At 45.9% G+C, this 13,360-nt stretch overlaps 1 protein-coding gene across 2 annotated transcripts in view; it reads left to right on the forward strand.

Moving 5' to 3' along the window:
• Positions 1-205: 205 nt before the first annotated feature.
• Positions 206-13,360, forward strand: part of PARP12 (poly(ADP-ribose) polymerase family member 12) — a 34,509-nt gene continuing 21,354 nt past the window's right edge. Inside the window, exons 1-4 of one of the 2 annotated variants that reach the window (XM_045565285.1) lie at positions 206-597; positions 4,410-4,545; positions 5,300-5,603; positions 7,491-7,592. In XM_045565285.1, coding sequence (XP_045421241.1) covers positions 266-597; positions 4,410-4,545; positions 5,300-5,603; positions 7,491-7,592 — 874 coding nt within the window. In that variant the 5' untranslated portion in view covers positions 206-265. Of the gene's footprint in view, positions 598-1,361; positions 1,473-4,409; positions 4,546-5,299; positions 5,604-7,490; positions 7,593-13,360 lie in introns of those variants that run through there. The other variant, XM_045565286.1, reaches the window with a different exon arrangement.

Genomic DNA, 13,360 nt, shown 5'->3' on the forward strand with positions numbered 1-13,360 from the left:
CCGAGCGCCCAGCGCCCGTCGGGCCGGCAGCCGCGCAGCTGGGACCCCTGAGCCGGGAGGCGCCGGCCGTTCAGCTGCGGCCGTGGGCGTGGCGAGGCCGCACAGGTTCCGTTTTTCCCGGCCCGGGTCGCTTTCGGTTTCGTTTCCCGCCGGCGTCTCCACCCCTCGGGAGCACACCGCCGGCCAGGGTCCGCCGCCCCCGGCGTCGCGCCAGCCCGCGGTTCGACGGGCGCAGGCCTCCGCAGCGCGCCCCCGCCGCTCGGCCATGGCCCAGGCTACCGTCGTCGGCGAGGTGACCCAGGTGCTGTGCGCGGCCGGGGGCGCCTTGGAGGTGCCGGAGCTGCGGCGTCGCCTGTGGGCGGACGTGGGCCCCGACGCGCTGGAGCGGCTGCTGCGGGAGTGCGGGCGCTTCGTGGTGGTGCGGCGGGCGGACGCGGGCGGCGCGGCGGCGGCCCCCGAGCGCTGGGTGCTGGCCGCCTCGTCGCTGCGCCTGTGCCGCGCGCACCAGGGCCCCAAGCCCGGCTGTGCGGGGCTCTGCGCGCAGCTGCACCTCTGCAAGTTCATGATCTACGGCGCCTGCAAATTCCTGAGGGCCGGGTGAGGCGCCGCGCCAGGCCCGACGGGGGGCGGGGGGCGGGAGGGGCGGCGTGCTGGGGACCCGGTCCTCCCCACCCACTCCCAGCCCGTTTGGGGCCCTTCTTGAAGTTTGAGGAGACAATTAGGTGCCCTTCCTTGGCCTTATCCCCTTCATTTACGTCAGCGAGCACTTATTGAGCACCTGCTGAGTACCTAGCGCTGTGCCAGGGCCTTGGGGTCAAATGGTGTTTTCTAGATTCCTGAGGACGCTCTCTGAGGAGAGAGCGCCATAGAGAAACGCGGGCGCTGGGCAGGACCCCCCGGCTGTGGCAATATTGGGGGAGCGGGAGGTGGTGGCCTGGGAGCTCCTCGAGCCCGCCGGTCTCCCGGGCTAGCTTTGAGGGCCGGACGATGAGGGCTTTCTCCGCCCGGCAGCCGAAAGGGCTCTTCTAAACCTCACTCAGCGTTATTTACCTGCCCACAAGCCAGAAAATGCAGGCTCCCTCCCGTCACCCACGAGGACCTTAGGGCGCTGGGCGCCGGCCCAACCTCCAGCCACTGCCCCAGCTTTTGCTTTTGTGGTGGCCTCCCTGGAATGCCCTTCCTGGTTTGTTTGCTCCGTTAATCCTTTAGGCCTCAACCTCAAGATTTCTTCTGAGCGCTTTTCCTCCTCTTACTCTTCCCCGCACGCCGCGCGGAGCTCTTTATTTTCCTCCCATCTCCCACCAGAGTGTCAGCTCCCCAGGGCAGAGGCCCCGCGCTTAGCACCCGGGGTCTGCGCACGGCGGGCGGGCAGTGAGGTTTGTGGAAGGGATTGCTGAGTTTACGCTGAAGAGTCTGGACCTCACCCTGAAGGTGATGGGGCCCTGCAAATGGCAGGAGAGAGCAACCATCAGGTTTGCATTTTAGGAGGAGCTCTTAGGTGGTGGTGTGGATGCTGATTTACAGGAGGACGGCGTGGGGAACCGCTCAGGTGCTAGTCCTGTTAGTTATCTGGGAGAATTAGTTCTTTCCTTCTCTCCCCACCTCTGTTCCTCCCTCCCTCCTTTCTTTTCTTTTTTTCCCCACTCTCTCTTTTTTCTTTCTTTTGTACTCTTAGCAGACATTATTTCTAGCGCTTGTCAGGTCCAACAGGGAGCATGGGGTAGGGGCCTAATCCCTGCAGTCATTCAGGGACCCAGGCTGACTGACCCAAGCTCTGCTCTCCAGCTCATGGCTCTTGAGGCCATTGTAGGTGTCACGTTCCAGGGGGCAGAAGGAAAAGATGGACGGTAAGGGATTGCGTGGGAGGTTTCTAGGGGCCAAGTCTAGACGCGGTGGACCTCCTTCCACCTACATTCCATTGACCAGAAGCTGTCTCATGACCCTATCTAGATGCAAGGGGGCTGGGAAATGTAGTCTGTAGGAAGCAGCTATCCAGAAATACCTAGATTCGAATTTTCCAAGAGCTGTGTGTGAGAAATTTGGGAGAGTTGGGGCACTGAGGACAGTGTGGTGAGAAGACAGTAGAGAGGTGATGACTCTTGGGTTGCGCCTCCTACTGTGGCGGGAGTGTTGTTTACTGAGGGAGCAGGAGAGGATTTTCGATTTGAAGCATGCCCGGGAGGCAGCTTTCCAGGTGTGATGCTCTAGAGGAAGGCTGGGGCCCTGGTGGTCTGGGAGATGTTGGGTCGTGTATGCCCCGGCCACAGCCCCAGGTGGAGTCTGAGGCCTGAAAAGGGGGTGAGGGTAGAACTCTGGGGAAATCAGCCCTTCGGGGATGAGGTAGCTCAGAGGAGAACGAGCAAGGAAGAGGGCACACGGTAAATAAATGGTGGCTGGATTGACCCAGCGATGGCGATAACTGGCGGATCTTTTTAATGTCTGCATTTGGTAAAATAAAGAGGACAGTCCTATTCTTAATGCTAGTTTCCAAAATTTGGGGTCATATTTTACTTGTCTTTGAAATCTGGACATCTGATATTTCCTGGCCTAGATGACTCTTGAGTTTTCTTCTTCATTCTTCATTTTTCTCTTTTCCTTATACTTTACACAGGTGAGTTTCTTGAACCTTCCTTCTTTGACTCACCTGAGGGAGCGGGTATGGTTGGCTGCACTTTCTCTGCTTTCCCTGTGGCTCTACTTACCTCTTGAACCATAGGGTTGGTTCTTTTAGAAATAGGTAATCAGTCTTGCAGCACTGCGGTGAGGAGTACTGGGTCCCTGACTCCCAGTCCTGTGTTCAGGAGGCAGCGAAGCGAGCACGGTGGTCAGAACATAGTCCTGAGCCAGCCCACCTTGTTTCAGCCTGGGCTCTGCTCCTTGCCTAGCTGGGGACCTTGGGCAAGTGAGTTTACATTTGAGCCTTGGTGCCCTCATCTGCGAAATGGGGATGATATTACTCACCTCACAGGCTCGTTGAAGTCTGAATGAGTTAACTCATAAAACATTTAGGCAATCCCTTGTACGTGGCAAATGCTCAATAAATGTTGTCATTGTCATCATCAACCATCATCTTTATAATTATTAGTTATATCTGACTCTGGCAGCACCAAATTATTTGCCCCTCTGCCTAGAATGTTATTCCTTTCTCTCCTTGCCTGGTTCCTCCACACCCTTTAAGTATTTGGCTCAGGCTTTATACTTTCCAGCATGCTCCCCTATTTCTTCCCCAGTTCGCTCCCCAGCCCAGACTGGTACAGGTACCCTTTCTCTCTGTTCTGACCACAGCTGACCTTGCATTTTCCACTCCATGTTAGAGTCATATCTGTGTCTGTCACCTCTACTAGATGAGAGACAGAGCAGTCAAGGATGGCTTCAAGGTTTTTTGGTCTGTGCAGTAGAAGAGGGAATTTGCCTTTTATAAGATAGGCAAGACTGTGGGAGGTGCAGGTCTAAGGGAGGATCAGTGGTTTGGTGTTCTCTTGAGACGCTTATTATGAGCATGGCATATGAGATATGACAGTGTCTGAGTCAAGCAAATGGTATTTGCCTGACTTTTCTGGGTTCTTGTGACCCAGGCAGTCATTTGAAGGTTTGTCTTTGGGTCTGCAGGGCGTGGTGCCAGTGCCTGGCTCACAGTTGGTGCTTACCAGATGCTTGTGGATTGAAAGAATGGAGGAAGGGAGCAGAAAAAAGGGTTGGGGTGGGGGGTGTGTATGTGTATGTATGCACCTACAACTGGAAGACACCACGCTTGTTTATTTAGCACATGATTAAGTACTTGCTAACTCATATGCCATGACTTCTCTTTGGATGATGGCCTTGTCATTCTCATCAAATACCTGCTGAGAGGTGCTGTCCTGGGCCCTAGACCTTGCAAGACCCCATCTCATCCTCGGTAAATAAGCATTACATTTTTTTGTTGTTGCATAGACATGCTGGTTTTTCTCTGGTGCTTGTAAACGATATCAGGAAGTGTTCCTTAAAAATTGTCATGAAGACTAATTTTTACCAGCTATTAAGTTTGCCAGGGCTGCCATAACATAGTACCACAGACTGGATAGCTTAAACAACAGAAATGGATTGTCTCATAGTTCTGGAGGCTAGAAGTCTGAGTTCAAGGTATTGGCAGGGTTGCTTTCTTTCTGAGGCCTCTCTCCTTGGCTTATAGGTGTCCACCTTCTTTGTCCTTACATGGTCTTTCCTTTCTGAGTATGTGTGTCCTAACCTCTTCTAAGGATAGCAGTCATGTTGGACTGGGGCCCACCCTAATGACTTCATTTTAACTTACCTCTTTAAAGACCTTATCTCTAAATATAGTCACATCCTGAGGTTTTGGGAGTTAGGACTCCAACATCGGAATTTTGGGGAGACACAATTTAGCCCATAACACCAGCTCTGCTTCTTTGTAGGAAGAACTGTAGAAATAGTCACAGCTTGACGACCGATCATAACCTGAGTGTGCTAAGAACTCATGGCATTGACCACCTCAACTATAATGAGCTGTGCCAACTCTTGTTTCAGAACGACCCCTGGCTTTTGCCAGAAGTAAGTGCCAGGGGAAGTCTGGGTTCTGCAGCCCTCTGGGGCATTCCTGCATCTTGGGAAGCGTAATGCTTGTGAATCAAGTGGGTGGGCCCTTGGTGGTCTCTGGCTTTTTTCCCACCTCTAGGAATTTGGAGTGTGGAAAGAAGAGCCGTTGATTAAAGTTCAAGTCCCAGCTTTGCCAACAATGCAATTCAACAACATTGTATGTGCCAGATGCTATAGAGAGCTGTGTGACTGGGACTGGCCGTGTAACTTCTCTGAGCCTCCTTGTGCTCCCTTGGGAAATGAAAGGCAGTATTTGGCCTTCTCCAAGATGCTTTAACCCCTGAGAGCCCATTTGACTCTGAATTGTAGAAAAGAGAGTTGGGAGTAACTGGGGCCTTGGAAGGGGAGAGCTGGGTGAGTCCATGGGGAAAGAGTATAGGTAGATTGTAGCAATCTGTAGGATGCTGCCATTCGATTCATGTTGAAACACTGTCTCATATGAAGGGAGCAAAGCTGGTCACTTTGAAGTGCTTTGGATTTTCCCAATAGAGGGGTTTGTTCTGAGCAATCTACTTTCTACCCAGTTCCCATTTTAGCCAAGGGCATATGTTAGCAGCCATCATCTAGAGTGAGGGATGATCTCATAGCTTTGTTCCATGTGGATGAAGGAATCGCATCTTTGGCTATGAGGGCCTCTTCTAACCAGTGGGGAGGTGGTGCCATGTGAGACCTTCCTGAACTGATGTCTTTTTTTCCTCTCTATCAACAGATCTGCCAACATTACAACAAAGGAGATGGACTCCACGGCTCTTGTTCCTTTCAAAAGCAATGTATCAAACTCCATATCTGCCAGTATTTTTTACAGGGGGAATGCAAGTTTGGCACTAGCTGTAAGAGATCCCATGATTTCTCTAATTCAGAGAATCTGGAAAAATTGGAGAAGTTGGGCATGAGCCCAGACCTGGTGAGCAGGCTGCCTTCCATTTATAGAAATGCACATGACATCAAGAATAAGAGCTCCACCCCCAGCAGAGTGCCCCCTCTTCCTTCTCCAGGACCACAGGGGACCTCTGGTAAGGCTGATGGAAAGTGAGGTATGCCTTGGGCTGGGGGTTCCTGGATCCCAGTTGGCCAGTAAATAGAATGTGTGACTTTGGGCAAACATGGTCATTTAGCTGTAGTGGGAGCTACGATTTTAATAGCTTCCTAAAATGACAGGTGTGTGCCGGACTACCCACTAATAAACTCACCACTGTAATCTTACCTGACTTTTATATTTAAAGATTGTCCTCACCATATGTTTTTTATTTACATTCTCTTCAATTTTTTTTTTGTTAATTTCTTTCAACTGTAGGAAGCCTAGAAGTAGACAGGTTTTGCTTTAAATAGATCTTTAAGAGTGTCAGTTGGATTTTGGCTTTATTAGAAACTGAGGGGGAGGATTCACTGTCCAGCGATGTCAGGTCCAAAGAGCAGTCACCTGCCCTCGGCAGGGAGAGGGAGATGGCCTTCAAAGTCCCACAGGCCTGGGTTTTGAGGCCCAGTGTGTGAAGTATCTCAGGGACTTATAAAAAGAAAAGGGAAGATGAATAACAGAATGACAGGGACACTCACTAGGGAGATACTATGAATGAGTTTTATGTGCTCCTTGGGGGTAGGTGGATAGGGAAAGATGTTGCAGATAAAGACTCATTGGAATGTTATTCTAAAGGGAAACTTGGGCCAGCGTGGCTCACGCCTGTAATCCTAGCACTCTGGGAGGATGAGGTGGGAGGATCACTTGAGGTTAGGAGTTTGAGACCAGCCTGAGCAAGAGTGAGACCCGTCTGTACTAAAAATAGAAGAAAAAATTCGCTGGATGTGATGGCACATGCCTGTAGTCCCAGCTACTTGGGAGGCTGAGGCAGGAGAATCGCTTGAGCCCAGGAGTTTGAGGTTGCTATGAGCTAAGCTGACGCCATGGCACTCTAGCCCAGGCAACAGAGTGAGACTCTGTCTCAAAAAAAAAAAAGAAAACTTGGCATTTACATGCCCATTTTATGTTAACATCCTTATAATTAACCTAAAAGTAATTAAGGAGATTTTATTTTGAGATGTAGACTTTCAATCTATTGTCCTCTTCTTGGTATTTGTACCCAATTCTTTTTCTTTTTCTTTTCTTTCTTTTTTTTTTTTGAAACGGGGTCTTGCTCTTTTGCCTACCAGGCTGGAGTGCAGTGAAACCATCATAGCTCACTGTTGCCTCAAACTCCTGGGCTCAAGCAATCCTCCCACATCAGCCTCCTGAGTAGCTAGGACTAAAGGCATTCACCACCATGCCAGGCTAATTTTGAAAAATTTGTTTGTAGAGACAGGGTATTGAACTTCTGGCCTCAAATGATCCTCCCACCTTGGCCTCCCAAAGTGCTGGGATTATAGGTGTGAGTCACCGCACCTGGCCAGTACCCAATTCTGATACTTCATTAACAAATATTTGCTATATATAAACCTAGTTTATGAAAAGTAGCCCGCTGTTTGCCCTTTGGGGTCATCACCACCTTAAGAATCCTAAGCTGCCTCAATATGTAGGAGAGTGGCTTTCCCCTTATTAAAAAAGTATCCCAGGCTCCACCCTGGAGGTTGTGATTCAGTCAGTCTGAGGTGATGTTGGGCACTTGTATATTTAAATGGGTCTACTAGTGAATTGGGTGGACAGCCAAAGTTGAGAAAAGAGCCCTTCCATGGTGTCCTGGATTTGGCAAGCAGCCAAGTGGCCTGGGGCTCCTAGCTCATCCCTGAAAAGTGGAAAGCCCCCCTGTGTGAGGGTACCTTCACTCCTAACACAATAGGGCTTTGTGAGCTTGCCTTGCCTATTTTTGTCTCATGCTGAGAGACGAATGAATCCTCTTTACTCTCCTTTGTACCTTGAACTACTCTAATCCCATATCAGAAGCTGACACATCTCTGGTGTTTCTTTGCAGAAAGAAAAAACAGTTCAGGTCCTACGTCCCCAAATACTCTTAGCCAGGAGGAGAGTGATCAGATCTGCTTGTACCATATCCGGAAAAGTTGCAGCTTTCAAGGTAAGTTGGAGGAGGTCCCTTCATCCCGCTTGTTGGAGGGGTAACTCTTGTTCCTAGAGCTCTGCTCTGAGGTCAGCCCCGAAACCCCACCCAGAGAGGATCAGGGCCTGGCACTTTGGTCATACCAGTTCTGAAGCTACTTTGCTGAGGAATTGAGGATAGTAGCAATTCTTTAAATTTCTAAAAATCAAACTGTGGGTCATTTTTGGGCACATACCTGTCTGGTTCATGTATCAAATGAGTGTCAAGTGTTGACCCTTGGTTAGCTTAGCATGAGGTTACAGACCTGCATGGAACAGATCTAGTGGGAACAAAGATAAGGTGATAATAGGCTTAGAAATGCCTTCAAAACTGGGAAAGACCTCACAGAGGAGGAAATACTTGTGTTCTTGCAGGATAAGTAATTATTTAAGTTGGGAGTTTCTTCTGTATTGATCCAGTGAACTCCACGGTCCCTCTTTTATCAGAAGTAGCAATTCTTGTATGTATGTATTTTCACTAAACCTTTGTTTTCTTCTTAAATGCTCTCCTGGGCTTTGACTGAAGAAAGATTTGTTCTCAAATTTGGTGACTCCCCTTAAAAAACAACCACCAAAACTTCTTGTTTCATTTTCAGTCCTTAAACATTTCCCAAGTAATTCGTGAATACTCTTACTTTGTAAAAGAGTCCAATAATACAGAGTAAAGCATGAAGCCCTCCTTCATCCTTTCCTCAAAGGTAAACACTTGCAGTGTGGTTGTGATATTTGTTTTGCATATTTTTTTTTTTTTTTTTTTTTGAGACAGAGTCTCACTTTGTTGCCCGGGCTAGAGTGAGTGCCGTGGCGTCAGCCTAGCTCAGAGCAACCTCAAACTCCTGGGCTTAAGCGATCCTACTGCCTCAGCCTCCCATGTTTTGCATATTTTTAAACAGATGGGAACATGTGACAATGTGTTATTCAACTGCATGTTTTATTTAACAATGTGTCTTGGAGATTTTTTTCCATGTTATATGAATAAGTCTACCTCATTTTTAAAACAACTATGTAGTATTTGATTATAGTGATGTTCCACTGAGCATCCAAGTACACGTGTGTATTTCCATAGATTCCTGGAAATGGAGTGCTAGGTCAAAGAATATGTGCTATATATATATTTAAAATAAATGTTATTGGGTATAATTTACACATGATAAAATGCACCTATTTAAGATGTATAGTTCTGAGTTTTGATGAGTGTACATGCCCATGTCACCATCACTACAATCAAAATACAGTACAGTTCCCTCCCTCCAAAAAAGTTTCCTTATCCCTCTCTACAGTTAATCCTCCTCCACTAATTTGTCAATGCTAGGAAATCCCTGATCTACTTTTTGTCACTATAGATTAGGTTTGTCTTTTCTAGAATTTCTCATAAATGGAATCATACAATATGTATTCTCCTGTACTTGGCTTCTCTCACTCAGCATGTTTTTGAGATTCATGATTGGCTTATCAGTTGTTTGTTCCTTTTCATTGCTGAGTGTTCCATCGCATGGATTGACTGTAATTCGTCTACCCATTCATGTGATGATGAACATTTGGGTTGTTTCCAGTTTTTGTCTTTTACAAATAAAACCTCTATAAATATTCATGCACTGGTTTTCATGTCAATATATGTTTCCATTTCTCTTGGGTAAAAACCTAGATGTGGAGTTATTCGGTTATGTGATGTATGCTTGACTTTATTAGAAACTGCCAAATTGTCTTCCAAAATGGATATAATATTTTACATTCCCACCAGCAAGGTATGAGAGTTCCAGTTGCTCTACATCGTTCCTAACACTTAGTATTGTCTTTCAAATTTTAGCCATTCTAATAAGTGAGTAGTTGATATCTCATTATGGTTTTAATTTGCATTTCTCTGATGATTAATAATGTTAACATTTATTTTCATGTGTTTATTAGGCATTTATATTCTGTGAAGTATCTGTTCAAATTTTTTGCCTATTTTTTATATAACCTACACACACGAGGGGTCTTCAAAAAGTTTGTGGAAAATGCGTATTATGAAAAAACTGTGCATGGAGTTCAAAATTTTTTTGCACCAAAATAAACTCATACTAACTTGTTATAATATGTCTGAACATGATCAAGTTTGAGGCACTAAGAAGGATAATACATCAGTTTAAAAAGAGCTTCTATCAGAAAAACATAAATTCTGCTAAAATTGAAGCAAAAACAAACATTAAATTTATGGTGAAGCTTGGATGGAAGAATGGTGAAATCATTGATGCTTTACAAAGTTTATGGGGACAGTGCGCCCCCAAAATCAGCAGTTTACAAATGGGTAACTTGTTTTACGAAAGGATGAGATGATGTTGAAGATGAAGCCCTCAGTGGTAGGCCATCCGCATCAATTTGTGAGGAAAAAATTAATCTTGTTAATTATTAATTAATCTTGTTAATGCCCTAATTTAAGATTAACAGCACAAACAACCAACATCACAGACATATCTCCATTGTTCAACTTACACAATTCTGACTGAAAAATTAACTTTTCACTCAATGGGTGCCACTCGATGGGTGCCAAAACCATTGTACCCAGATCAGATGCAGACAAGAGCAGAGTTTGAAAATTTTAAACAAGTGTGATCAAGATCCTGAAGTATTTCTTTGAAGAATTATAATAGGAGATGAAACTTGGCTTTACCAGAACAATCCTGGAGACAAAGCACAATCAAAGCAATGGCTACTGCCAGCTGGGAGTGGTCCAGTCAAACCAAAAGCAAACCAGTCAGGAGCTAAGGTTGTGGCAACAATTTTGGGGGATGCTCAGGCATTTTGCTTGTTGTGTGGAGAGCCAAAGTGTTTTGAGAAAGTTAGCCAAAGTTTTAGCATAAAAATGCCCAGGAGAGCTTCAACAGAGAGTCCTTCACCATGACAGTGATCCTGTTCATTCCTCTCATTAAACAAGGGTAATTTTGTGAGAGTTTCCTTGGGAAATCATTAGGTATCTGCTATGCAGTCTTAATCTGGCTCCTTCTGATTTCTTTCTGAGTCCTAATCTTAAAAAAAAATCTTCAAAGGGTGCTCATTTTTCTTTAGTTCATAATGTAAAAAAGACTGAAGGGTGCTCATTTTTCTTTAGTTCATAATGTAAAAAAGACTGCATTGACACTTTTTTTTTTGAAACAGAGTCTCACTCTGTTGCCCAGGCTAGAGTGCCATGGCATCAGCCTAGCTCACAGCAACCTCAAACTCCTGGGCTCAAGCAATCCTACTGCCTCAGCCTCCCAAGTAGCTGGGACTACAGACATGTGCCACCATGCCCGGCTAATTTTCTTTATGTATATTTTTAGTTATCCATATAATTTCTTTCTATTTTTAGTAGAGACGGGGTCTCGCTCTTGCTCAGGCTGGTCTTGAACTCCTGAGCTCAAACGATCCTCCCGCTTCGGCCTCCCAGAGTGCTAGGATTATAGGCGTGAGCCACTGTGCCCAGCCTGACACATGGTTAAATTCCCAGGATCATCAGTTCTTTAGGGACGGACTAAACGGCTGTTATCATCACTTAAAAAAGTGTCTTGAATTTGACAGAGCTTATATTGAGAAATAAAGTTTACATTTTTCATTTTTATCTTTTAATTCCATATTTCCACAAACTTTTGGAAGTCCCCTCATATGTATATTAGCACAGAGTTGTGCAGCCATCACAGCCAATATGAGAACATTTTCATCAACCCCAAAGTAACCCCATACCCATTAGCAGTCATTCCCCATTCTTCCTCCTCCACCAGCTCCTGGCAAGGACAGATTTAGGTTCTGTCTCTTTGGCTTTGCTTGGATATTTCCTATAAATGGGATCATACAATATTGGTCTTTTGTGACCATTTTGCCCATTTTTATTTGGTTATTTGATCTCTCATTATTGAGTTGTAAGAGTTTTGTATATTATTTATATTGAACATATATTCTCCCAGTCTGTTTCATGTTCATTTTCTTCATGGTGTCTTTTAAAGAGATGTTTTAATATTGATGCCCGGTTTAATATTTTTTTTTTTATGGCTTGTGTTTTTTGTAGCCTAAAAATGTTTGCCTATTCTAAGCCCACAAAATGTTTTCTCCTGTGGTTTTTTCTGAGAAGTTTTGTAGGTTTAGCTTTTAGGTTTAGGTCTAGCTGTTTATGCTTGTTCTCCTAACTCTGATCATTCCTTCCTTAGGCATTGCTACTTCTTTGTGAGTTTGCTACCTCTCTTTGCGTTATTTTCTTTCGTGTTTTGGGTGATTCTTGGTTGTCTGTCAGGTTGGTGCTTGAGAATCTCATGTGCCTGTTGGTTGATTCCAGGAGAATGATTCTGATTCCAGGCTTGTGTTTCAGTGATGATCGGAAGAGGCTGTATGCCCTGCCTGGTGTGTAGCCTAGGACTGGGGTGGGGGCGTTGGCAGCTGTCTTACCTGCTTTCCTCTGTCTCCAGCCCTTATATCCACCCTTACAGGTTCAGCTGGGAAGCATGTAGCAAGGTTGCTCACACAAGCAAGTCAGAGCGACGGGGTGCCTGTGCCAGCGGGTCCCATTGTTCTCATTGTGGTTGGCCTCGGTATCTTTCTTGTTCCTCATTTCATCTGAGTCTGAATCTGTGACACCCCCAGATCTTTTCTACTTCTGTGATATCTTCTGTGTATTTTTGCCTGCATTTTTTCCTCTTTTATATTGTTTGATTTTATTTCATAGTTTTAGGAATTCTTGAATAATTCTGGTGCTTTGATGGTGCTTTTTATCGTTTTCCAGTGCTTTTGAATTTATTCTTTCTGGTCTGTCATTTTAAGGAATGTAGGGAGAAATAGGAGGTGGACTTGGTGCTTTGCCTGCCAAATTGATTGTATGGACGTAGCAGAACCTCACATACACTATTGAAAGGTAGTGAGAGGGTGTGGGTGGCATTCCAGGTGGTGGCCAGCATGAGCAAAGGTGGGGCAGGTAGCAAGTGCTTGGAGTGATAAGGAAAGTGAGGACCTGGCTGCCCAGGAGGAACATGGGGAGGGTACAGGGGAACAGTTGGCTGGAAGCCATAGGTCTGGGTCATTGTGTGGATGGCAGCGGGGGCACAGGAGTGTACATGAAGACCTGCAGGGGGATGGGGGTGTGTCAAGGATGGGGTGAATAAATTGGCTGCCAGAAAAGATCCAAGTGGGCTGGAACCATGTTGCTGCACCTTTGTTTGGTTGTGTTGGGGTTGGGATGCATTTCTGGTGGAGATGAATCTTGCTCCATCTTAGATGTGATCTCTGACCATCCATCTGCCACGTATAGAGCTATATGAGCAGTCAGACTGCCCACTGCAGGGATGGCACCTTTGACCTTCTCGTGATCAGCTTCTTTACTGTTGTAAAATGAATTCATAGATGATATAACCCACCAACATACATATTTTTAAAAATCAATGTAAGGTCCTGTTAAATGAGACAAAAGAAAAATGTATGTCTCAGTTCGTTTTCTGTTGCTTATAACAACATTCTAGTGCAGAATACCTGAAACTAGATAATTTGTAAAGAAAAGGTATTTATTTTTGCACTTGTGGAGGCTGAGAAGTCCCAAGTTGAGGGGCCACATCTGGTGAGTGCCTTCTTGCTGGTGGGGACTCTCTGTAGAGTCCTGAGGTTTTGGTGGGCATCACACGGTGAGGGGGCTGAATGTGCTAGTTCAGGTCTCTCTTCCTCTTTTAAAGCCACCAGTCCCACTCCTGTGATAACCCATTAACCCATTAATCCATGAATGGATTAATCCTTGTAACCCAATCACCTCCTTAC

Source organism: Lemur catta, chromosome 11, assembly GCF_020740605.2.
Source record: "Lemur catta isolate mLemCat1 chromosome 11, mLemCat1.pri, whole genome shotgun sequence".
NCBI classification, from domain to species: domain Eukaryota; kingdom Metazoa; phylum Chordata; class Mammalia; order Primates; family Lemuridae; genus Lemur; species Lemur catta.